Here is a 27,439-nt window from a genome sequence, read left to right on the forward strand (position 1 = left end):
ATCATGTGTACTTAATCATAGGTAGAAAATGCTAAAACAGTGAATAAAGTATCTTCCTTAAGCATTTTATTATCTGAAGGCTTAAGTGGACATAAAGCAATACGGTGTAATAGCATGAAGCATCGTTTCCATGTTGTTATATTCAGGCTCGAATGACACTGAAAAAAGCTGAATTTGTCTAATAAGAAATGCATATTATTAAATTGGATATGTTTTTAAATAATTATCATATTATCCATCATATAGCACTTAATCTTTTCTTTCATGAAATGAAAAAAAATCAGCCTGTTACAGAATGGTTCACACAATTATAAAAAAAAACCCTCCTAGCATTGTTATGAGAAAAAAAGAAATCTGTGTGTGTGATCCAGATGGAAGCCATTGCAGTGAAGATTTCATTTTGGGTGGCAGTGTGTTTGAGATACATTTTCCTTTCACCCTGTAACCTTGATAAATCCTCAGCACATGTGTATACTATACTTAGAATGAAACAGTGCACCTGGACAAAAAAAAAGTGAGATATTGTGAAAATTTCATTAGTTGGTTCTGTCTCAGCCTCTGTGGACCTGGACTGTGTGAGTACTCAACTATAGATATATATTAGCAATTTAAAATTAGGAACTGATGAATTGGTTTGTTATTGCATCTTCTTGGTCTGTGGCAGATGAACATGAAATACATAAACTGTAATTTTATGTCAGGCTTGGTACGTGCATTAAAATGAGAAGTACTAATAATGTATGATGATTTATATCTCACTTCTACTTCAAAAACCTGTTTAATCACATCAGTGTCTTAAATGGATGAGCATCTTTCCATAACTTATACATCTGGTGTATTAAATTTAGGTGAGCGTTGCAGTATTCTGCTGTCTTAATCCAGGAAATTCGTTATCCAGCATCTGTTTTAGAAGCCAGTTTGGAATATCACTGGTGACAAATAGTTTCCATGGTTTCCACTGGAGTAACATACTGTGTTTTCCACATCAGCACTCACTGCTGAATAACAAGCAAGTCAATCATGAAGCTATACAATAACCAAAGGAGAGGAACTACAAAGTTTTGTGGATAGTTAATCTATTGTATCAGATTCCAGCAATGAAAGACAAAACCATTGCCATTATGGGAGAAAAAAGAATTTAGCATTTCTCATAGGTTACTGTGGAAATCAGGTTCTAGCACTGGGTTTACTTTTGTCCTATTTATACTAGCCTAGAGGCTCAGATCATTGACTTTATACTTAGATAGCAAGCTACTTGTTGAATTTTAGGCAGAAAATGTTGCACTATTTTATTTATTTTTTTTTCTGTTTTACACCCAGAAGTTGTCCTTGGAAGCAGGATTGTAACCCTGAATTGCTACAGGAGAACTCCATTCCACATTAATAAAAATACAAAATATTTGGCATTACAGAGGATCAATAAACACATTTATATATGGACTGTCAGAGTAGCAATATTTGCAGTTAGGATACGTATCACTTGGGGAATGAGAAAACAAAATCCAAGTATTTTATATCCAGGAAACAAATTGCATAATCCAGTGGTGAATATTTTTATTGTCTGATTTTTTAATTTAATTGCCCTAATTAAACATGTGAGTTCACTAATGCTTTCTTCACTTTGTATGCCATGGGACAGGATTAGTCAAGTATGCTACCACAATGCAATTAAAAGCTGTAAAAAATAAAATGTGAAGCTAAGTTCCCATTTAAAATCTTGCCTGTAACTACACAGACAAGCTTGTCTGTGGGAGATGTTTCTCTAACTGTCAGCGGAGCATATCAGATACTGCTTTCAGAAAGTTCTTATGCTCTTATTCTGTAATATGACTCATCAACATTTCTGTACATTGAAATGGCCCTTTGATCTGGGGAAAAAAATCTTCAGAGAGACTTTTCCTTTCCTTGTTATCATTAAGGTAACCAGAAAAAAATCCTGCAGTAAGTCACAAAGTTTGATATTTCGTTAACTTGTGACTGTGTATAAAAACAGTTAGGAAAAGAAAATGTGTACCATGTTGAAAAATGCAGGTGCATTTTCAGAGCAGTGCATACTAGTTCTTCGCAAAATCTGTGTTTGTGAATACAGGATGAGTACTAATACAGTCACACACTATAGAATCATAGAATCATAGAATAGTTAGGGTTCGAAAGGACCTCAAGATCATATAGTTCCAACCCCCCTGCCATGGGCAGGGACACCTCACACTAAACCATCCCACCCAAGGCTTCATCCAACCTGGCCTTGAACACTGCCAGGGATGGAGCACTCACAACCTCCCTGGGCAACCCATTCCAGTGCCTCACCACCCTAACAGGAAAGAATTTCCTCCTTATATCCAATCTGAACTTCCCCTGGTTAAGTTTTAACCCATTACCCCTTGTCCTATCAATACAGTCCCTAACGAAGAGTCCCTCCCCAGCATCCCTATAGCTATAGAACTAGTAGATTTACAATTCTGTGCAGATATGTTTTTTTGCATTTCCAATCTTTTGTGGCTGTACAACTGTGTGCTTTAAAAACATGCCTGTAAATGCATGCTGTCTTATCAGAACATGCAGATAAACCCTAGCTCCTCTTAGCTGGGCGTGTTCTACTGTGATGATCTGCAGTTTGCATGGTAAGAAAATCTCAGACCTAAAAGAAACAGAACTACTCTGAAGATTAAATTACATCTTAAAGAAGGTGGGTGTAATGCTGTGAATAAGTATTAATTTACATTTGCAGGAGAGTGTGATGACAGCTCAACAGACCCTTTTTCAAAATTACTTCAGCCCACATTCAGGGAGTGTTTAATTCAGAGCAAGAAATGAGTCATTCAGCTGCAGACTTTTGTATGGGCTACTAGTATGAATCTGAAACTTGTTTTCAAGCTGCCAAATAATTTATAACATAGGGTTTCCTTTTACATTATCACAGAGTGGTTGAGGTTGGAAGCGACCTTCAGAGGTCATCTGATCAAGCTGGACCACCTCGAGCCAGTTGCCCAGGATGGAGACTCCACAACCTCTCTGAGCTACCTGTGCCTATGTTCAGTCATCCTCACAGAAAAAAAAATAGTTTTCTATGTCAGACTGAATTTCATGTGTTTTAGTTTGCACCCATTTCTTGTTGTCCTGTCAGAGAACTGTCTTGTTGCCACTGCCAAGAGTCTGTCTCCCTATTCTTCATTCCCTCCCTTCAGATACTTACGCACATTGATAAAATCGCCCTGAGCCTTCCTTTCTCCAATCTGAACAGCCCCAACTCTCAGAGCCTCATCTTATATGAAAGATGCTCCTGTCTCTCTTAATCATCTTGGTGGCTCTGTGATGGATTCCGATAACTCTGGATCTTTCTTGTACTTGGGAGCCCAGCACTGGACACAATACTTCAGGTGTGGTCTTGCCAGTGCTAAATAGACAGTAATAATCACCTCCCTTGACTTCCTGGGAGTGCTCTTCCTAATGCAGCCCAAGATACGGTTGCCCCAAGGGCATATTCCTGGCACCTGGTCATTTTGTTGTTCACCAGAACACCAGTGTCCTTTTCTGCAAACCTTCAGAAAACTGCTCTCAAGCCAGAACCACCAGCATGCGCTGGTGCCTCGGTTATTCCTTTGAAGGGGTAGAACTTTGGATTTCTTGTTTAACTTTATGAGCTTACTCTACCGATTTATCCAGCATATCAAGTTCACTCCGAATAGTGACACTACCCTCTGGTGAATCAGCTAAACCTCTCAGTATTGTATCAGCTGCAGACTTGCTGAGGAAATACTCTGTCCCATCATCCACGTCACAGAGAAATGTTGAACACTACTGAACCCAGCACCAGCCGCTGTTGCACACCACTTTTGGCTGGCCTCCAGCTGCACTTTGGGCCACTGATCACAACCCCTGGCCCTAGTCATCCAGATCATTTTTAGTCCACCTCATTGTCGTCTAATCTGGCCTGTACTTTGTCAGTGATGATGTTAAAGGAGATTGTGTCCAAGGCTTGTTACTGAGGCTAAGGTAATTAACATCCACAGTTCTCACCGTATCCAGCAAGCCAGTCTTCTCACTGTAAAAAGGCAATGGCATTACCCAGACATCGTTTCCCCTTTGTAAGTCCATGCTGGTAGCTCCCAGCTTTTCCCTCATGTGTTAGGAAATTCTTTCTAAGGGAATTTTCAGCATCACCTTCCTAGGGACTGAGGTGAGGCTAAGCAGCGTGTAATTCTCCATCTTTATCTCCTTGCCTATTTTGAAAATAGGAGTGATATCTGCTGTCCTCCAGACTTCAGGTTTATGGTACATGTCAAGAACTGGGAACTGCAGGAGGATGGACAGTTGGATGGTGCATAGGTCCTTAGCACATGAAGAAGGAATACAATGGAAAAGGCTTCTGTGTCTTTATGGTCTATTTTAGTTATGGAAGTGTGTATACTTGACATTTGAATAATAAATGGAGTGTAGGTAGAAAAGGACTGATCCTGACTACAAATTTAATAGCAGACAGTCCCAGATGGAGGAGCCAAGATAGCATCTGATACCCAGTGATAATATCCTGTGGATATATCAACACTAATTTTATGACTTTTCATAGTCACATCTCTTTTCTCTACCTCAAACAATGACATATTCTGCTGATTTCAGGACTTTGTCCATACATCAAGACAGGTGTCTGTTAATTGTCAAGTAAGTACCCATGGAAAATAATAAATCATGGAAAAATGACTTCTCGAATCAGGTGGTCAGTTTGTCTTGATCAAAGCAGTAGTTTTTTTCTGAAGCCCAATGAAAATAGAGCAGATTCAAGGTGAACAGTTATGATTTCCTTCTGTAGCCTTTCTTTCAAGCTTCAAGCAAGAGCTGGCCTTAAATGGCCATGGAGTGCTTTTCCATAATGTTTATGTTCCCAGCTAAAACTTTATTCTTAGTTTTGACCGTTGAAACTACAAGTTAACATGCTGAAATCTTTCTAAAAAAACACTTTCTATTTAGAAATACTTATCAGTGCTTGAGAACCTGGTGTCTTGGGTTGGTTGGTTGTTTTTTATCTGTGGAAATTCTGTTTTCCAAATCTTCAAACATGTCTCCCTGGTGGGGAAAAAAAAGATTAGTGGGACTGTCAAGGATAACCCCTGCCAGCAACTCAGTACAGCACAGGTGATCAGTCATACCCCCTTCACTTTCTCTCCTGTAAGACCCAGCAAATTTAGGAAATCTTAGCTTAAAAAACTTGTGTGGTTTTGAATCAGGATATATTCTTTTTCCTCTGCTGAATTTCTTGGATCCTGTGACAACTTGCACCATAAGAATGAGAATATCCAGTAAGATACTCGGGGAACAAAAAAAAAAAAAAAAAAAAAAAACAAAAAGAAAGAAAAAAAACAAAAAGAAAGAATGAAGGTGAGTTTTTCTAGTGCACTGTTGGAACAACCTAAAGGATTTTCTGGTTGGAAGCTCTCAAATGAATGGTTTCTTCTAACTGTGAATTATGTTAGGGGAAATAAATAGAAAATTCAGAAATTCCAAGAAGCAAAGAGACCCAATAGGTTACAGAAGAGATATTCTAATCAGTCATGCTTGAGTCCTTAACCAGTCCCTGAGCCCCCCTCAGATGTTTTGGTTTAGAAAAACAAAGGAAAAAACAGCAACATTTTCAAACATGGTGTTGGCTGTATGAAACTGAATTGATGGTGCATTGCATTGCAGGCTGTGGCACATAGAGCATTTCTCCTTCGTTCTGGATATTTTAAGTTGTTGCTGGGAAATGGCCCTAGAGAGGTGAAGGAAAGCTTTCTTTGCCAACAGGACAAAATATGGAGAAATTTAAGTTCTTCTGGTTTATGCAGTGCATTTGGCATTGCTTGGAAAGCTACTGGGTTTCTGTGGTGTATCTTTCATCATGATGGCTTGACTTCGCAAACGAATATTTGGTAAGGGCTTTACCCACGCTTACTACAAGCGCGCTGATGACTAAAAAGGCCAATGTGGGATAGGCAAATCCGGTTGCAAAAAGCACCGTGGCAGGTCTCCTTGGGTGGTATAGGTGGGGCGCGATTCTTTCTACGTTGTCTTTTCTCCTCGTGATTAATTCTGCGTGAGTTCTCAAAGGACACAACGGCATTATGGAGCGACCAATGTCCTGAGCCGCCTGCATGCAGGGATGGGTCTGCGACTTCCAGTGCACCTTATCACCTGCCGTTTCGTCCCTCGCCTGTCGCTACAGGGCTTTGCAAGTGTGGGTAAACCCTTCTGGACTGCGCAGTGGATTTTTTAGGTGAGGCACAGCGTGTGTGGAGCTGGCCCTACCCTTTACACCTGAAGTTTATCTGCCAGGGCCTGGCGAGCCTGCCCAGTGACAGCAAAGTCCTCAGGTAGTAGGTTTGATTAGAGTGTCCTTCTCGTAGATGAATGGCCTTACAGAGCTAAATGAGCTCCATCTGTTCGGCTTTGAAGTTAGAGTTGTCCTTCTCCTAGGATGGTTGCCCAAAGGCTAGTGAGCCCATCCTGCCCATGGACACACTTTGTCTGACCCTTCAGTTGAGACCTGTCTGGCATGGCAGACCCTACCAGAGGCATATGCCACCACCAGCATGGCTCCCAACCTCACAAGGGCATGCAAGATCTTTCCCCATGACAACGGGGTGTCTGTGAAAGAGGGTGTATCTTTAATTCCTTTATATCTAGGTTTATGCCTTCATGAGATTGTCCTGTTTTCGACTGAGGTAGAGATGCTTTTAAACCATGTCACTGGCATATTTACAGGTACTCTATACAAGGCTTAATCTCTGCCAGTCTGAAATGAGCCCAAATGAAGGCAATCAATGAGGTGAAAGTTCCACTTAAAAGAAAGGGACCTGATACACTCCCCAGACATTTGCAGAAATGTGGCACTTTTAAGGCTCTGTTCATATTAAGAAAGGATTGTTCGGAGGTTTCCCAGTATTGAACAAACTATGGGATAGGCTTGGGAAGAGAGGATAACTAATTCATTGGTCAGTAGTAATTATTGTAATATTTCATAAAGTTTCCTCTGACATGTCTCTCGGGCTTCATTTGCTTCAAAACCCTTTTCATAAAGGTATGGATGATAGTCCTTACCAGTCTGGTAAGTCAAGTATAAACTCAACAGCACAAATGATATTTGAGGGGAGCAGTTTATTACAGTGAAGTTCAGAGTGTCCAGAGAACAGGTAGAACCACTTGAAAATGAAATTATTATCATTAAATTGTAATTAATTACTAAATTCATTATAGGTTTGCTTTTGGTTTGCTCCAGTTCTTTATACAGGAGGAAGTGTAAGATAGGGATGGACTTGCACTTGGTGTTCTTGAAATTGATCAGTCATGGGACACAGCTTGCCAAATATTTAAAAATAAACTCACAGTCACGCAGCTGGCTTGCACGTTGTCCAGAGACAATTTTAGTTAGTTAGAAGTTAGTTGTAAACTCTTCCTTTAGCAGAGACAAGGAAGTGAATGCTCAAGTGAAAGCATACAGGCAAGAAAAGGTGACTGATGCCTGTCTTCTCACGTTTGCAATGTCCAGAAAAACAAATCTAATGGTTTAGCTGCTGGTGAACAGGCCTATAGGAGCAGACTTGAGAGCAGTTAAAATTTGCAGTTTGTGTACCCTGAAATCACCAAGTCAAGAGATGAAAATCCTGGGGTTTTAACAGCAGTATCCGGTGTGATTATTCTCAGGATGCCTGAACAAGGCTCTGGAATGACATCAGCAAAGGCTGGACTTCAAAATTTCAGGTTAAAACAGTAATTTTCAGCCCAAGTTTCTTTACAGGAGGTTTCACGAATCCAGGAGAATCATGAAACTTTTACCCAACCCACTTAGCTGGAGCAGCGGTGGGTGTAAATAATAGAGTGGGTTAGTCAGAGATGCCCAGGAGAGCTGGAATGGACAATTTAATCTCATAAACCCCGGGGCTGGAAGTCTTAAATTCAATGAAATAATCTACCTTTGCTGCTAAGTAGGATTAGTTGCAGCCACCAGAAGCTGAGAGTACTTAGCACCTGGAGGTGTGATGAAGTCATATGTGTTTGCCTGGCTTGCTATGCTGAATTTAAATGCATAATGAGACATTGATATGCAGTACTTATCCAGATTTGTCATTAAAACAAATGGCAGACACTGAAAATTTAAAGCAATTAAATATACTTCAGTTTTAATTAAATACATTTCAGTTCAAATAATTGATCATTTGAATTATGAAAAAAGAAATAAGCTAGTCTCAGTTATTTTCATTTATAGCAGTATCTCCTTTGACAAAACAAGTAACAAAGTTACTATTATTTCTTTAGTTTCCACATACTTTTTCTGTGACGAAGTGAATGGTTATATTGAAAAGAGTGATATTTATTTTTCCCAAACTAGACACATTTAATTGAATTTAAGACATTTTACTTGAATGGAAAAGCATGAGTCTCTAGCACGGATTTCCATGCTTCTAAAATCAATAATGCAGAACTGGGTTAGTTATGGTTAAATAACAGCTTGGAACTAATGGGTTCACAGTCACTTGTATTGAGTTCCAAATGCTTATGCTATAAGTCTATGTAATATTTTTAATTGGAAAACCTGTAATTTAAGGTGGCACCTATTTATTCTTCTGGTGTTAAGGTAGCTCACCATAGGCTTTCTAGCAACATAGAAGGCAAGTGAGGAACCAATACTCAGTGCATCATTTCAGCTGCTAATTTTGTGTTCACAGCTAAGATTCATTAGCACTAGCTATTATTTTTAGATAAAAATGAAGTTATATTTTTAGTTATATGACAAAAAATCCTGTATCTCCACAACTTGCTGCCTGCCCCAGCTTTTTGTCACAGAAAAGCACTGAAATCAGTGGGATCATTTTCTTAGTAAAGAATATATGGCTGATTTCAAACCCCAGTCACGATTCTAGAGCAGAATCAGCGGGTGGGATTTGAGACCATCAGGGATTGTCCTAACAGCTATCAAGGCTCTAGGTGCCTGGTTTGGATGTGTTTGTGAGGTTTGTGGGTAACAGTCCTGAAGTCCCGAACACAGGTGGAGTCAGTGGCTCTCATATGTGTGCTCTGAATGGATGTATCACATTTGTACGGAGTGGGAAATCTGCTTGTCAAATTCAGCTTAAGGTGGCACTTGGCTAACAGCTGGTGGGACCTTCTTTCCAGATGGAATTAGCAAGTCCAGTTTTAAGGTGGCACTGAGCTCAGCAAAGTCCTTCAGTGCATGTGAGTCATGCTCACTCACATGTTAAAATACCTCCTCGATCTGACCTTGTATTTTTAGGATTATAATAATAATAATTAAAAAAATAATAATAATAATGATAGTGTTAGCCACCTTACTAATTATTAATATTCTCTTAGGAGCTCATCTACAATATATGCTGTATTTTAAATACCTATACTTGTTTTTTCTTCAAATTTAATAAGCAATAACAGAATCTTTTTGCTTTAGCTATTTAGGAAAGACTGAAGAATTAGTTCCAATATAAAAGCAATTAACATTTGGCATGGAAACAGTTTTATGAGCATTCCTTTCACCCAGTTTCCACGTGTGCATTATCTGTTATAACATAAGAAAAAGAAAACAGTATTTCATCTCTGAATAAAAAATAAAGTAATTTTATTCCCTTTTTGTGAATTTCTGACTCATAGCACAGAATTAAATCTAATCATGGTTTTCTTTGATAAAAGGCCAGATTAATAGCTTCAAAGAAACACAGCCATTTTGATACTAATCAGTGATGGGCATTCATAATAAGCAGGGAGGACCCCATATATGCACTTTTATACCATTATTTAAGTATTATAAAAATTTAAATGTAAAAAAATGTTTGCAAGTGCAGAACTGTATTCATTGAAGTAGTTAAGAAACTAGGTAGGGTCACTCTTACAAAATAATTTTTAAGTATTTTTATATGTCTATAGAAGTATAATTATGTGAAAAGGAAAGAAACTGAACATGTATTTTCCAAACCCATTTTACCTCCTTCCCTCTTTTCTCATTTTAGTGCCATGTATAATTAGAAATGATGGAAAAGTATTGAATGCTATTTGTTTCTTTTATTACAGGAAATATGTCCAAGTATTAGGAATCTGGAATTCAGTCTTCAATAAGATTATGTCCTGGGTTCAGCTGTCATTGTGAAACTCTTTGAAAGTTTAGTTTAAATTTCATCATGTTACGTTTCCCTAAAAACAAACCACTTTATAAGAAAATACACCAGTGGGTTTGCGAGTCAGAAGTTAACTTGAGTAAGTTATATGCTAATGAGTCTGGTATTATCTACGCAATATGATAGCTAAATCGGACTTCTTTTATCCCGTTTGCATCTTTCCAGTATACCTGAGGCTTTACTCTTCATGATACAGTTTGCTCCTGTATCCACTGCGTATCATCAAGATGATTACCTGATGCAGGAATATACCAAAGTTGGATCAACACTTAAGTGTATGCAGAAGCTGGGATTAATTACAGAAACTCATATACTAAATGGAATATCTTGATATAACTCTATCTGTTTAAAAGCTGGCTTCCACTTCTGGGTGCTGTTTATAGATAGATAGACTTTTTAATTGTGAGTTTTGTCACAACATTCCACATGACAGCCTACATCTCTCCCTCTGTTACACTGCCAGTCTTTGGGTTAATAGTTGTGCTTGATCATAGAATCATGCAATCATAGAATGGTTTTGGTCGGAAGGCACCTTAAAGATCATCTGTTTCCAACCCCACTGCCATGGGCAGGGGCACCTTCCACTAGACCGGGTTCCTCCAAGCCCCATCCAGCCTGGCCTTGAACACTGCCAGGGATGGGGCAGCCACAACTTCTCTTGGCAACTTGCACCAGTGTCTCACCACAGTAAAGGATTTCTTCCTAACATCTAATCTAAATCTACCCGTTTTCAGTTTAGAGCCATTCCCCGTTGTCCTGTCACTACTTGCTCTTCGAAAAAGTCCCTTTCCAGCTTTCTTGTAGGCCTCCTTTAGGTCTGGATCTTCAGTTGTTGAGATTTTCTCCATTAGAAGGTTCTTCAGCTGTGGTCTTATTTCACTTTTCCCATTGAGCCTAGATTGTTCGCATTTGAATTAAATCTAGTCCTTTTGTTCAGCCAGCTGGGGAGGGAAGCGTTAGATGCACCAGCCATGAAGCAACATTAGAAATTAAAAGATGTGGAGAGGCAGAACTTTCTGCTATCTGGCAATAAGCAGGAATTAGGTGATATTCTGTTAAAAGAAAAAATAAATTAAAAAAGAGTGGTAATTGGGTTAAAGCACCTGAAACCTTCTTTAATGTTTACTGCAGAGCAGAAAAGGTGACATTATAAATACCAATGCCACATCTCCTGGTGGATAATCTTATTTACAGGGGTTTATGCAATTGAAAAATGAATTATTCAAATTTAATAAAAAGAAATAAAGAACTGGTGACATTTTTATCATGTTACATACTAAATTGTTGAGCTTGAAACTGTGACAATCTTTTCACCTATATCACTGCATTAATTACAGCGCTTGCTCAGTTCTATACACTTTATTCCTAACCTTTCATACACCATGTACTTTAAAAAGAGTGGAGACACTTTGGAATGAGCGTATCTCTTGTTGGTACATGGTCTAAGATTTATTTATAAATTATTTTCTACCTCCCATTACTGCTTGTAATTTCCTTAATCACCTTTCCTTTTGTCTCAAATCTTACTTTGAATATACAAAACCTACACCTTATACCTGATGGATACCTGCCTAATGGAATTATTAAATCAACTTTTTTTAAGTTGCATACTTGAGAAAGTGTTTCTTGCTAGTTTATTGAGCTTGCCACTTTTTTGGGGTTTCTAATGCATGATTTTAACTTCTATTATTTGATATGTTTCTTGCCTTTATTTCCACTGGGTTTTTTTTCTTACCTTATTTCTGTATTTGCACTCTTTGACACCTGAAGTTTGGTGTAAATTGGAAAGTTGAATCCAGATTATTTTAATATTTTTAGTTTCTGTGACAGTTCAGATAGTGACCCTGAGATTTAACAACAGCTTTGTTTCACTGTTTTCGTCATGCTTATTGAATTTAGTGTGAAGGGGGGGCTCCTCTCATACCTGCTTGTTCTCCTGTGGTTGTCCTCTCTATCATAACACTGGCTATCCATAAATCTCTCAGTACTGAAAGTAATTTAGATTATAGTAGCTCAAACCAAGCAGATTTAAAATACGTTTGATTCCAGCAGGGAAAATTGCTCTTGTGTTTTTACGGTGCTATTACTTCCCAGCATGTTTTGTTTTATTTTTACCTTGCTATGCAAAAACATATTGGCTCTGGGAAGGGTGTACAATGCTGTTTAGTTTAACTTAGTCCAATTTCTGTGTAGGAGTGCACGAGAAATGCAGATACTGTGTTTTCTGCCCTGACCTCTGTCTAGGGAGAGTGCTGAGGCACTGCTGCCTCTCCAAAGCCAAGCCCTGATGGCAGCCTGAGGTTTCTGGAAGGAGCTTCCATGCCTGTTGCTATGACTGACAAAGGAGGGGTGTTCTTCATCCTTTTTCTCACTGTCAGTCCAGCTTTGCCCCAGTGTGTGCCACCAGCTTCTCTGCCAAGCAGCTGTACCAGGCAGAGATGCTGCTGCTGCTGCGGCTGCTGGTGATGATGCAGTGCCGTGAGGAGAGCAGACAGCACTGTTCCGGTCAGAGTATCAGCAATACAGATGATCTTCTTTATTCTGAGCCTGTGAAAACCTACCTAGGCACAGGCTATGGCTAAACTGTATGATCAAAATAAAATACAGGGTTCCTGAAGGGATCCACACACAGGATCTAAACCGTAACCTGGGTTAGTCTGGAGAAATCCTTATTCTGGAAAAACAAAGGACCAGACACACAGACTATGCTACAACCCTCACAGCTCCTCTGTCGAGACAGTGCAGCAGTGATGAATCACCCTTCCGCCAGCACCTGCTCCCAGGATGTTACAATGGGACTGTGGTTACTGAACTTAAGATATTCTCTATCTCCTGACTTAGACCACAAGTATTAATACATTTCAGTATATGCTAGTAGCATTATTAAGAACATTTCTGCTCTGCATTTGTAATAGACTTAGTACTTGCCAAGACTCCAAGGACAGCTCATGTTTTTCTAACCCTATGTTGCAATAAGTCAAAAAATACTGATGTTCCTTTAAAATCTAATTCCTGCGTCATGTATCAAGTTCAGGCCCAAAGTGCTATGTGCAATGTACAAATTATCACCTAATGGGATTTTTAAAAATTCTAGAATTATTCAGAAGCCATAAAAGAAAGGGTAATCAACAAATCCATAGCAAGATATTTTCTTGCCCAGACTTATCATCCTTCATTGCTCTTTCCAGTCTCCGCAGGTCGAGCATCATCTTTTGTTTAATGTGCCACGTGAGACCAGGAGAGCATAGATGTAGCCAGGCTGGATGAGATAGGCACACTAAACAAGTGTAAACATGTCTGATTTTTCCTGGCTGCTTTTACAATCCTTGTTATCCTTGACAAGGGGTCTGCAGACCTACAGCGGTTAACAGGAGGCAATATAGGTTCCACCTGGCATATTTTGGGGGAAAAAAGATGCATAGGTATTATGTATAGCTTGCTATTTCCATTGGCTCTAATGTAGACTATAGTAAACAGTTAAATGTCCAGCCTTAAGAGCAATGAGTGATCTCATTAGTAGTGGAGCACCAGCAAACATCTGGGGAAGAGCAGTGGCAGTCCTGTTCTTCTCCATGTCTCCTTTAAAACATCTGGGTTTTCCCAGAGGAAGACCAGTCATATCACATCCCTTCCTTCCTAGGAGCCAGTGTAAGCATCCAGTGCAAATCCATAATGATTTCTTTAGGAGTAGGTGGCCACAGCACCCTTCTTGCAGCCTGCTATATCCTCTCTGTTCATACTACCAATTCTTTTATGTATCCGACACTGCCCCACGCAACATCCTTGTCTCTAAATTGGAGAGACATCAATTTGATAGGTGGACCACTCAGTGGATAAAGAACTGGCTGCATAGCCACACGCAGAGTTGTGATCAATGGCTCAATGTCCAGCTGGAGATCAGTAATGAGTGGTGTCCCTCAGGGACCGGTGTTGGGAATGGTCTTGTTCAACATCTTCGTCGGTGACATGGACAGTGGGATTGAGTGCGCCCTCAGCAAGTTTGCCGATGACACCAAGCTGTGTGGTTCGGTTGATACGCTGGAGGGAAGGAATGCCATGCAGAGGGACCTTGACACGCTTGTGAGGTGGGCTGATGCCAACCTTATGAAGTTTAACCATGACAAGTGCAAGGTCCTACAGCTGGGTTGGAGCAATCCAGGCACAGCTGCAGGTTGGGCAGAGAAGAGATTCAGAGCAGCCCTGCAGAGAAGGACTTGGGGGTGCTGGTCGATGAGGAAATGAACATGAGCCAGCTTCAGTGTGCGCTCGCAGCCCAGAAAGCCAACCGTACCCTGGGCTGCATCAAAAGGAGCGTGACCAGCAGGTCGAAGGAGGTGATCCTGCCCCTCTACTCTGCTCTTGTGAGACCTCACCTGGAGTATTGAGTGCAGTTCTGGTGTCCTCAACATAAAAAGGACATGGAACTGTTGGAACAAGTCCAGAGGAGGGCCACGAGGATGATTAGGGGACTGGAGCACCTCCCGTATGAAGACAGGCTGAGGAAGTTGGGGCTGTTCAGCCTGGAGAAGGCTGCATGGAGACCTCATAGCAGCCTTCCAGTACCTGAAGAGGGGCTGTAGGGAAGCTGGGGATGGGCTATTCAATAGGGACTGTAGTGATAGGACAAGGGGTAATGGGTTAAAACTTAGGGGAAGTTTAGATGGGATATAAGGAGGAAGTTCTTTACTGTAAGGGTGGTGAGGCACTGGAATGGGTTGCCCAGGGAAGTTGTAAATGCTCCATCCCTGGCAGTGTTCAAGGCCAGGCTGGACAGAGCCTTGGGCGAGATGGTTTACTTTGAGGTGTCCCTGCCCATGGCAGGGGGGTTGGAACTAGATGATCTTAAGGTCCTTTCCAACCCTAACTATTGTATGATTCTATGATATCCCCTTCAAGTGACAGCTGTAAATAAGCATTAGTCTCTGGCAGCCAGGATTCACTTAGAATTAAATTCAGGAATAGGACACTGTCAGCTGAGTGACTTCTGTGGCATTGTAGCTGTCATTTAAATGAATTACAGGCCACAGTATCCATTTGTTTGGGCGCCTGTGAACAAGAGGGTAGAGCAAATTGGGACAAATTGCTGATATGTAATACAGGTTTCTGAAAGTTTTTTCAAACACTAGGCACTCATGTTCATTGTGGTTATTCTGTGTGGCAAGCAGCATTTCCATGTAAACTGGAATAATCTTCTGTTGAAAGCTCTCTTCAGTATGAAAAAAAAAAAAAGATTAATTTGATTATACAATTATTAGGCTTATTTTGCTCTGTTCTTGCAAAGACTAAAATATCTAGGTCAAAGTTTCTTAAGAGTTCCCTGTGCACAATTTACACTTTGGGATTGGCAGCTTCTCTTCAGATGCTGAGGAGTAAGACATCCCCCCTCCCTTCCATGCTGCTTCTAGAGTGTCGTGCCCCATGCTGATGATGCCAGGCAGATTTAATTGTGCATGCTCAAAGAGAAAAATGACATCCATGCTTGGGTTAGTGCTCTCTGTGGCAAGCTGACAAATCCCCCAGCTGTCAACTAACCTCAAAGGCAAGTGTATGTGGCTCCAGTTTATGCCTGCTTGCGTTCTGCCCATAGGCATTTATAAGCTGAAACTCGTATTGGCTGCAACACATTCAGACTGCTATTGTGAGAAATGTATGGTCTGTTTTATGCTTTTCAATCTCTAAGGGTGACCCACACAATTAAGGTTTATTTCTCAGATAGACTATAAGCAGGTAAAGACAGCAATTTTTTTGCATATGTGGCAAGGAAATGGCATGATGTTTATGGCTGTGGATCTGGCTAAGTTGTTGACTGCTTAGAGAAAATGATTTATTTCTTGAGCTCATATGGATTATATTTATATTTTTATGTATTTATTGGTGTTGCTGGCTGCCAGAGAACAGGATGCACACAAAATGGCCTTATATAAGTGCCAGTATATATGGGCAAATGCAAAGAGGCATGTGTTGCTAATGCAATATTGGAGTCACGGAAGAGGACTTCTGGCAGAAGCATTGTCACTTGTGGTGCACTGCAGGCTGTCCATCTAAACCGATCATTACCTGGCACCTATGCTCTAGTGAAATAATAAGACCAATCTGCAAATGGGCAAAAAGCCATCTTAACAGATGGCTTTGACTGCAGGTAACCAGGAAACCATGCATATACATTAAACATGGATTCAGAGAGCATGGGTCTTATCCAGGAACATCAGAACAGCTGTCCATTTTGAGCTCCTCCATATACTGTTGAGAACATATGCCATATCCATCAGACACCCACACAGGGTGGGCTAGAGCCAGCTCCCGTGGTTCTGAGGAGCTCTGTAGGAATTGCTTGGCTGGGCATGGCTTCAGCTACAGATTAATCTCATGTTTTGCAGTGAACTTTGAATTTATATTAGAGAGACAAAGAATGAAGTTGCATCCACCTAGTTTGCATGCCCAGATGTGGCACTGTCTCACCCAAATTTAGGTGATGGATTGGTCTGTCCAGCCTACCTGACATAATTGTCAAAGTTTCCTAAGTAGACAGTGATAGAGAAAGGCTTTGGGTATGTGCAATGAAAAGTCACATATGTTAACATTTTTAATGCTTTGGAGTCTTTGGACAGGATCTGAGAATATAAAGAAATATCAGGAAATGCCAAGTATCTCTGTTGACTCAGAATTTAGTTCACCAAGCTTTTCTTGTATTGAGCAGCCAGTGCTGCTACTCTTTTTTGTAACTGTCTGATACTGAAGTACTCAGCTGGCAAGTGGGACTTCCTGGGCTCTTGGCCTCTTCAGTATAATGAACTGCAGATCCTGACCCCACGAGTCCAGATGTGTGGTTCTTACCATGCTTTGAAGCCGAATCATAGCACAGCTCACCCTTGTGAGGCCGCAAAGAACACAAAGAATCATCAACTCCAGGAACTGGTACCACCGGTTATTTTCAGGGGCTTAGTGCTTCCCCATATAAACAAGGGAGCATGTGGACTATGTCTGGTTTAGTGTCCAAAATTAGTCTGCATCTGAAAACAAACAAAGGACCATATTCAAGTCACTTAGCTGCATATAAAATTCATTGAGTCTTGTGTCCTGTTGTCAGGCTATGGGTTTTCTGAAGCACGTACTCAATGGAAATTTTAAGCTAATTGGAATTTAAACTGCCTGAAAATAGCCCCAAGGCAGCAACATCAGGATTTAAGGGAGACTGGCTTCAGTGAATCTCTTCAAGCACATGGAGCCCCGGAGCTATTTTACTGGTGCTGAGAGCTGGGCAGGATGCAGAAGTGCTACAGGAATCACAATCCTGATTTCTTTCTCCTGGCCCAGCTTGAGAAGAGAAGATCTCAGGATGGGACTTACCTGTGCCTGTGAATGTGGTGCTCTGTTTTGACAACACAGAACTTCAGAGATATTATGTGCCTGAGAGTATTTGGTAGTTCAGGCAGTGCAGACTTAGATTTCTAGAACCATAGGACCTCTGCATAAGCCAGCCATAAATTTGAGTTACTGGTACCTTGGGACCTTTGGGAAGCACTTTAAGAGTTACAGAGCAAATAGCTACAAGAAAAGCATTTAGTTTTGGGACTACTTTTTCATTTAGTTAAAATCAAGGAATTTGATTACTTAAATACAAAGTGTTAATACGTAGTTGTTTGTCTGTGGACTTAAGATACCTGTAAATCTGTCCTAGTAGTAGCAACACTATGTGGAACATAGTCTGCTCTTTGCATGATAAATGGCTAGCTTGACTGTGTAAGGAATGTGCATATGTTATCAAATGCCATCTGTATACGGGACCAAGTGAGCCCTATTAATACTTCAAAGTGTCAATATTAAGAATTATAATTTCAGGCTAGACTTACATAACTCTGCATCCTTAAGGTAACTTGTATTTAATCTAAATTACTCTCCCCTTAACTGTAGAGTTAGAAAGAAATTCAGCTGTCACAGATAAGAATAATTATATTTATTAATAGCGCAAATCATTCAAACACACGGAAAGAATTTTAATGTGTGAAGCACATCAGGACAGGAGATCACAGTCCTTAAGGGATTGATTTATCCTTGACTGCTGTGAGCCTTTATTATGCTAATGATAGATATATATTCCCAAAATCCGTTGAGTCTATCTATGGCTTACCCTTTGATTTCTTTATTAACTGTCCTGCCTTGTCACTACACGTTCTTGTTAATTCAGATCAGGTTTTGCAGCTTGCGTCATACTTGCTATTTTTTACCAGAATGGTTTATTGAGTTTTCTAGCAGCTTATGTGCTTTTCCCTCTTTGCTGCACCTCTCTGCTGCTGCTGCCAGAAGGGCCCTGGGTGAGCTGCCACCAGTCTGACTCTGATGCTAATGGGCTTCCTTTGTTTCTACAGCAGTCAAGGCAACCTAATTAATCATTCCCAACCGACATTAATAAACATATTTTTGGTAATCTGGGGTAAACATGTTCATGTACTCTAGAATACTGAAAGTTTTATCTGAATATGTAATTTGGTTTCAGGCACTTATATAAACATTACAGTTTATGGTGCTACTGACTTTGCTAAGGTTGTAAATTCTTGGTATTTCTAAAGTCAAGATGCAAGTTAAGGTGGATAGTCATGGGTGGTTAGCTCACCTACAGCAGTTCTTTGCAAACACTGACCACTGTGATACAAGTAGATGGCACCCTTAGTATAATCAGTAAATAGTAAAGCTGTTTATAGGTAGTAATGTCTTTAAGGATATAAACAAGATCACAACAGACAGGCTAATGTAGATTATCAGCTGATTGGCTATAAGATTATTAGAAAGCTTGAAGAAAAGATGAGAAGTACAGAACATTTCCCATGAGCTTATTTTAATATGAAGAGTAGGGGGATTATTCTAAAATATAGCATACTACTGCAGCATGTACCTACTTCATTATACTTTCTTCAGTATAGGTATGTCTTGCAACATCTTGTACTCTCTCTTGGGACTAGATATATATGAAGCTTCAGCAGCATAATTTTGCTCATGTGCTAGGCTCTGAATTCAGCTACAATTAAATATTCAGCAGGATACTCTCTAGCTCAAATCATGTAGCAGTTATGAAAGATTAATTCAGTGTGATGTTTCTCTTTAATGAATGAGTTGAAGTGAGCATTTCTGTTGAAAATTTCAGATTTTAGGTTTAGAAATTATGACCTTTATTATGCTTTAGGAATGGAACATAATTGATCTATATAGAGTTATAAATTTTTATTGAAATCTTTCTCTTTCAGGATCCCATCCCAGCATCTTAATTACAGTCTTCATGTACTTTATTGTCTTTACCTTGCATTTCAAAATACATTGTAGATGCTTCTTAACTGGACATGTAGTAAATAACCTGAGGAAAAACTAAAGGCATTGCTTAGCACAATGGTGTAGATTTGCAGATCTTGCTTCATGTTATAAATTTTATTTGGATTTTCTGTTTCATCAATAGTAAGATTTTAAATGATGTGTATCTGAGGAAGGAATAGCAGCTCTGTGGCAATTTCTGGTAGAATTCATTTATAAGAGAGTGTTCCAAAAAAAAGAGATTCAAGCAGCAGCACAGTTCCAATTCCTGTCCCTTGCAGGTCCTTTCTCTTTTTTTTTTTTTTTTTTTTTTTTTTTGGGGGGGGGGGGGGTGGGGTGGATTTTTTCTCTTCCCCACATCTTTCTCTTACAAAATTTTCTTGCATTATTAATGAAGTGCAGTCCCAGCGCTGGTGTGGCGTCTGAAGGGTAAACTTAATCAGCAAGTGGGAAGTCCTAATCCTTGTAAAGCCAGTATGCATAATAGATGATATTAAGCAAGCCGCAGTAGATGGTACCTGTTCAGCAATTGCTGTAAATGTGACATCACTGATTCTGTCTGTGTTTTTCCCTCTGTCTTTTACACAGAGCAATGATTTAGGAAGATGTCTTTGGCTTATTACCATTAATGTTAGAATGGTAGAAAAATGTGAAAAAGGATTTGGGGGTTGGTGTGAACTCAAAGCCATGAACTGGTTTACTAGCAAATTAGGGATTTTATTTCAATTATGATTCTTCAGCAAGTATAAATGAGGTTCTTTTATGAATTTCATTAATAGATTTTACTCCACCTGCAGTCTGTAGAAATTTAGAAGGGAAACTGTGACCAGATTAACACCCTCTTAGAACACAGAAGATCAGCAGCATGTCTTTAAACACATTTCCTGGACCTCATCAGGAGGGAGAAGGAACACCCTAATTCAATCTAACTGTTTGCTAGGTCTTTAACTCGGCTAAAAAGAGGTGTCACTTGTACATCCTGGACAGTCAGCCATCCAAGACAGGAGGCACTGTGGCACTGTAGCATTTTCAGACTCTTACATGACAGTCAGTGGCAGTTTCCTGTGGAAGGATGGAGAAACTCAATAGCTGAAATTCAGTAATCCTTTATGTTTTCAAACACTAATTATCTGTCGCACAGTTGTACTGCCAGTGAGCCGGCTGATGCACTGGGCTCTTATTACTGTGATCAGCAGGCAAAGAGCAGAACACCAGAGGAAGGAAGCTAAAAAAGGGAACTTTTGACTGAGACAGAAGTTACAAAATAAGTTAAAATTGCCCAATATGTATTTTGTATCAGTAAGAAAAGGAAATTCATCTGATGTTCTGTTTACTGAGTTTGCAGTCATAAAGTCAATACCTGCACTCTTGGAATGGGCTTATTTTATGTAATTTAACAATTTTATATAGTAAACATATCTTTGTTACTTATGTATCTGAAAGAGAGAGCTCTTTCTCCTATCAGAAGTTGTTTAATAGATAAACAGGATAATTGAAGGCTTCATTCAATGATACTAATTGGTACTGAATTAAACCACCTAATCAAATGACTCTAGTATAAATTGTGTATACTAAGGTGCCTTGTAACGTGGAATTTGCATTTTAAGTGCATAAAGGTAGCCAGGGGTGTCTGCCAAAAAATACATATATATGTAAAAAGGCATTTTTTGATCTAATTTCAAGTTGTTTGAGATTGGTATCTTTTATATGTGAAAGTCCATTTGCATCTTGTATACAGATATATTCTTGATGTATGCTTTGTGTTTATACTTAGTATGCCTTGTGTGTCTTATTCTGTGTGTACATGTTCTTTATGGCGACCTTCACTCCCCATATAAATTTCTCTCCACTTACTGTAGGTACTTGCCCACTCCCAATGTATGTTTTTTTTCAGCATGCAGGTGATACTGCAGAATGATTCACCCAAATGCCGACCATGTAATTTCTGGTTTGGGTGTATTGGCAGCTCAGCCAAGATGCAAACTTTCAAAATAAAAACTTTCAAAACACAAACTTTCTGGTTTGTGTGCTTTCATAGCCAAAATGCAGACTTTCAGCAAGTTTTACCTTTTGCATTTTAGGATTATAATGATGAAATTCGCCAGGAACAGCTGAGGGAACTGTCATATTTGAATGGTTCTGAGGATTCAGCACGTGGACGGGGCATTCGAGGAAGAGGGATTCGTGTGCCACCTGCAGCTCCTTCAAGGTGTGGTAACCTGAGCTATTATGCTAATGGCTTTAGACTGTATAAACAATGGCAAACCAAGCATATCTAAAAAAAAAATAATTTGAAGAAAGTCACGTACACATCTTGGTTAGTGAACCAAAATATTTTCCTTCTGTTAGCTTATATGATATATATTATGCCTACAGTTCTGTCACCTACAATTCGTAGGCTACAGTGAGTGATATACAGATAATCAAACAACAAATCAAAGCAGATTATGAAGTCGGTGAAAGAATATTTCTAGGAAAGAATATTGCTATATTGGCACAGCAGTGGTGTGGTCAGCAGCATTAAATTGATGGTCAGTGAAATAGTATAGTCAGAGAAGGCTACATAGTCTGGGTGGAACTTTTATTTGCCAATTACATTTTTTTTTTTAGGTATGTATATTGTATCTATAATACATATATATTGCATTATATATTGCATTATATATTATCTATTGCATGGATTAACAGTTTTATATTAATTAGTCATCATCTAAAAACACTGATGTATGAATATTTCTTTATTTCTTCCAAGTATTTTTGCAGGTACAAGTAACAGCTCTGCTCTTTCGTGAGGCCAATATATAATCTTAATGCACTCTTTCAGACACATTTTTCACTGTAAGCCCTTAAGAAATCTGTTGCCTCAGGCATCTAAGTTGCCTAGCAACTTTTAGGTCCCCATAGACATCATTTCAGGGTAGGTCCCAAGAAATCCACTTTTATTTTGGAAGAAATAGAATGTGGAGGTACCTTATTTCATGCTAACAGAGGAGTTGGTTTTTGGTAATTGAACTGGCTGATCTTGCCTATGACCTTTCTTTTTTCCCCTGAAGGTGTCCACCATGTTTTCACTCAGTTTTTCTTGATTGGATTTTTTTATCAGTAATATGATGCACATACATAGGATTTTTTACACTTGGCATTCATGACCATCTTCCACACAAAGTCTTTTTGGGCTCAGAAATGAGTCTTCCTTACACCTAAGATATCTAAAGGGCTTGACTTAATAATAACATTCAGGACATCACTGCAACACACTGGCAGCTCTTAAATTAGGTTCAGAGCATAATCGGCATAGTGCTGGCTCCTGCAAGATACCCAACTGATTGTATCAGTTGCACAGATACAGGAACTTGGATGTTTTTCTTATTCTCCAGTCATATACCCCAGGAGAATATTAAAAAAAAACCCAACACTGAAGTATTTAAGATAAATATTTATTATAATAATTTACAGTAATAGCATAATTATATTTATAGTGGTGCAGTTGATAAGCTGGAAGGAAGGGATGCCTTCCAGAAGAACCTTGACAGGCTTGAGAAGTGGGCCATGTGAACCTCATGAAGTACAGGAAAGAACAAGTGCGGGGTCCTGCACATGGGTAATCACCAGTGTCAGCTCAGACTGGAGTATGAAGTGATTGAGAGCAATTCCTAAGGATTGGAAAGGATTCCCTAAGGAATGAAAAGCAGACGTGTACTCACAGCCCAGAAAGCCAACCATATCCTGGGCCGCATCAAAGAAGCGTAACCAGCAGGTCAGGGAAGGTGATTGTCCCCCTGTACTCTGCTTTCATGAGACCCCACTTTGAGAACTGCATGTATCTCTAGAGTCCCCAGCACAAGAAAGGCGTGGACCTGTTAGAGTGGGGCTAGATGAGGGCCGTGAAAATGGTCAGAGGCTGGAATACCTCTCCAGTCAGAAAGCTTGAGAGAGTTGAGCTTGTTCAGCCTGAAAAAGAGAAGGCTTCAGGGAGCCATATGGTATAGTTACAAGAACCTCTTTTTAACCAGTAACAACTTCTTCTGACTTACCAAGTACTTTACAGCAAGGTGGATATTGTATAAATACACAGCAAGATGCTAAACCTCCCTGTGCTTGTCTGTATGTTACTCTTCTCTCTGCACAGTAGGGGAAAGCAGAATCCCGTGCTGCACTTCCCTCGTGCTGAAGAAAATTAGATGGGCAGAAAAGTTCTCATTCTGCTTTTATACTCTTGCTCTACTTTGCCTTGCAAGTTTCTGCCATACTGCAGCATATTCTGCCAGTCAGTTTCTCCCACCCACCAATAAACATGAGAATGAGAGTGATTACTGCTGTCATAAAATAGTTTGAGAGCAACAGAAAAAAGTTTCTCACTTTCTTTTCTAGAACTACTTTGGAGTAACTTTGCAACTCTGTGAACTACGATGATCCAGAATTTCATTAGTACGATGAGGTGTAAAAGGCACTGGATGGTGTAAAAATAATGCCTTTCCATAATATGAGTTCTGCCTGAGATATTGCCTAAAAGTGCTTGACATTGTAGCTGCCAAAGTTATATGACACTTTAAATAACAGTAAAAATGTAAGAGCCTTTAAAATGTGGTAGCACTTGTGTGTCCTCCCTTGCCGTTCACGCCAAGGTAATTGTTCTTTTTTTACCCCCTCAGGGGACGTGGAGGTGCGATTCCTCCTCCCCCACCTGGAAGAGGTGCCCAAGCACCCCGAGGAGCGCCAGTGACCCGTGGAGCCCTCCCCGTCCCACCAGTGGCAAGGGGCGTCCCCACCCCTCGAGCAAGGGGTGCCCCGGCTGTCCCGGGCTACAGACCACCCCCACCACCTGCACATGAGGCCTATGAAGAATATGTAAGTAACTGTGCATTCATAACATGTGTGAGCCAAGCTCTGTGGTGAGCATCGAGTACCTCCGATCTGGAAGACTCCAGGTCAATAATTCCTCTATCACCCCTGTGGTGAATTACAGTCCTGGTGATGCAGTGTGTCTTCAGAGCTGTGGTTTTGGTGACGTCGGTTCATAGAATTGTTCACAGCACAGTTTTGGATAAGAGAAGGTCATGCTGGGTAGGTCTCAGGGTGTCATGAAAGAGCAATACAGATATTCTAAAGATGGTATTATAATTAAAAGTCACTCATTACTGTAGGCGAGTTCTTAGGAATAGCAGATTATATGCTTTGTGAGAAAATGGAATTTTTTTTGTTCTTCAAAACCCTTTTTATTACATGTAAATAGATACATGTAAATTCGTATTCAGCATTGTGTTACAGATAGATAACAAATAGAAATTCGGGTAGTTTTCATGGAAGCTGATACAGTGATGTATATTTAGCAAAGAGCAGAACTGTCACTTTTTCTTATGAGATGTTAAAAATAATTGTTCTGTAAACATCAAAGCTTTCAAGTCATCCTCATTAATGTTCCCTTCTGGAACTATCACCATAACAACAAATACCCAGGTAGAGAGGAAAGTACTATCAGTTACAATGTCTGACTTTTTCCAGCTATGGCAAATCCGAGGATGAAATGGAACATCCCACCCGTTCTGTAATCCTATCACAAGGAGAACTATTGAGAAGATACACTGTAATTGAGAAGATGCAGTTTTACTCAATTAATAGTCTTCTTAGAACAGAAAAAAAGTAAACTGAAACAGAAATTAATCTTTGTTGATAAAGCTTTACTCAACAATCTGTATTTACAGAGTGGAGATTAAATCACGGCCACTTCAAATCAGGGACACACATTCTGTTAATGCCAAGAATCGCAACTGAGCAACAGCTGCAGAAAAGGAGGTGAAGAAAGTTACTCTCTGTTATTCTTTACCTCAACACAATTTCCATCTTTAATGAGAAGATAGCTCTGCTAAAAAAGGAACTTAAAAAGTATATCCTTCCTTGATAGGTAGTGTATTATCCATTAGTATCAAAATGTATGACACTTTATGTGCAGAACTGCATCTTTTCTTAATCCATGAGTGACAGATTTCAAAATAGAGCCCTTGTGATGTAAGATTAATATTATAAATTTAGTAAATATTTTCTTTTTGTTTGTTTGTTTTTCATCTACAGTACTAGTAAATGTCCTAGGGTATTAAGCAGTTTTTAAGGAACATTTCTTACACTTTTTATGGATGGTAAATATATGGAAAGCAGGAGGAGAAGTTGAGGCAGCTGGATTATCAAGGTTAGGAAAGCATTCAGCCAGTTCCACGTTTTTTGAAGTGCTTACACTCTCAGGAGCAACAAATATGCACACAGTTAAAGGAGTCGTTTTAGTATGTAACAGATTATTCCAATAAAAACAAATGTGGTTTTGTTTTTATTTTGCGTACTTAGATAGTAGCCAGAAGCATATCACCTTATAGGACAAGTTCAGATGTTTTAGAGTTCCTTTCATCTGTGTTCTTCCAACATTGCTGTTCCACCGTTAGGAATATGTGGGTTTCCCCTGACTTGCTGTCATTCACCAGTTTGCAATGAAAATCTTTTGCCATCTTGCAAAGACTAGTAAGTGCAGTCTAAATCATCTTGGTATTTTATGGACTGAGATAATAATTAAAACTCTGTTGGATGTGAAGGTAGAAGGAAAAGGTCACTGTCATACATCTATACATGAATTTGTAAATGATATTTTAGGGGGAAATATTTTTCATTTTGCAGGAAATAGTCAATGCAGTTTTTCTTCCCAAATAAACCACTATATTACATATCCAGCTGGATACTAAGAGCAAGTGGATCTATTTGTTGACCAGTAGCATAATTGTTGTTCTTTCACACTGAATCCTAGAGATGAAAACATACTTTTTTATGAATAATTCATCCAATTTACTTTGTCTTATTTTCTGCTTGTAGGCAACCTAAAAGCATATTACAATTTCTTTATGTGTAATTTTTTTTTTTTTTGTTTTTGAATACAGTGTTTCTCTCCATTTTTTGCCTACTATATGCAAGCACCATTGGTTTGAGTAGTTGTGCACGAGTGCAAAGTCATTGATTGTGTGTATCGATATTTTTGATTTTTTCTTTGCTCCAATAGAATGTAGCATTTGAATGCTGAGCTGGAAGTGAACTCAAGAAATAGAATAGGGTGGCTGCAGCAGATTTTTTTTTTTTTAATGTTTAAACAGCATTTCATGAAAAAAAAATCTTTAGCTACTTGCTCAGCACTACTAATCAGAGATTGGACTGACTGACCTTGAAACATCTTAACTTGAAACATCAAATCTGTTTGCATAAGCATTGGAAACTTTGGGTCACTCTTTTGTAATTAGCCAGTATCTAAATATTTTGAGGTTTCCTGATGGCCTTTCTGAGAGGCCATAAAAGCAGATGTCTAAAGGTTTCTCAAGAAAACTCTTGTCACCGGTAAAAATACTCACATTCCACGCTTCGAATGTCAGGTCCGAGCAAAGAGAAAATTATTTGAAACAACTTTCAGAAGGGAAGAGGTAGTGACCCACCTCATGCCTTCTTCTTTACTTATTTTTGAAAGAGGTATATAGCTTTTATTGCAGTGTACACAGTATCTTAGAGGAACTTCGAAAGGCTACCCACAGGAAGAGGAGGTACAGGCATATAGAAGATATATGAAAAAGGAAATAAATGCCTACTACATGAACCTTTCTCACTATAAAAACAGCTCATTTTGTGTGAATTTGGATGAAGAGCTTAACTAACAGCTGCATGCAGCTTCTGTGATTAGAGGGGTGGTCCTGGGTTTGTAACCTGGTGTCATGGTTTAACCACAGCTGGCAACTAAGTACCATGCAGCCACTTGCTCCCCCCGCTGTGGGACTGGAGGAGAGAATTAGAAGAGTAAAAGTGAGAGAACTCATGGGGTGAGGTAAAGACAGTTTAACAGGTAAAACAAAAGCTGCTCATGCAAGCAAAGCAAAACGAGGAATTCATTCACCTCTTTCCACTGGCAGGTGTTCAGCCACCTCCAGCAAAGCAGGGCTTCATCATGCATAATGGATACTTGTGAA

General features: G+C 39.5%; 1 protein-coding gene across 8 annotated transcripts in view; it reads left to right on the forward strand.

The window, feature by feature from the left end:
* Positions 1 to 27,439, forward strand: part of KHDRBS2 (KH RNA binding domain containing, signal transduction associated 2) — a 372,973-nt gene that overhangs the window by 198,814 nt on the left and 146,720 nt on the right. For all 8 annotated transcript variants that reach the window (XR_010613228.1, XR_010613227.1, XR_010613229.1 and 5 more), the window contains exons 5-6: positions 21,536 to 21,663; positions 24,107 to 24,302. Coding sequence is in view for 2 of the 8 variants with exons in the window: in XM_065681469.1 (XP_065537541.1) it covers positions 21,536 to 21,663; positions 24,107 to 24,302 (324 nt within the window). In the remaining 6 variants the exon portion in view is untranslated. The remainder of the gene's footprint in view (positions 1 to 21,535; positions 21,664 to 24,106; positions 24,303 to 27,439) is intronic.

The sequence above is a fragment of the Lathamus discolor genome, chromosome 5 (genome assembly GCF_037157495.1).
Source record: "Lathamus discolor isolate bLatDis1 chromosome 5, bLatDis1.hap1, whole genome shotgun sequence".
Taxonomy (NCBI): Eukaryota; Metazoa; Chordata; class Aves; order Psittaciformes; family Psittacidae; genus Lathamus; species Lathamus discolor.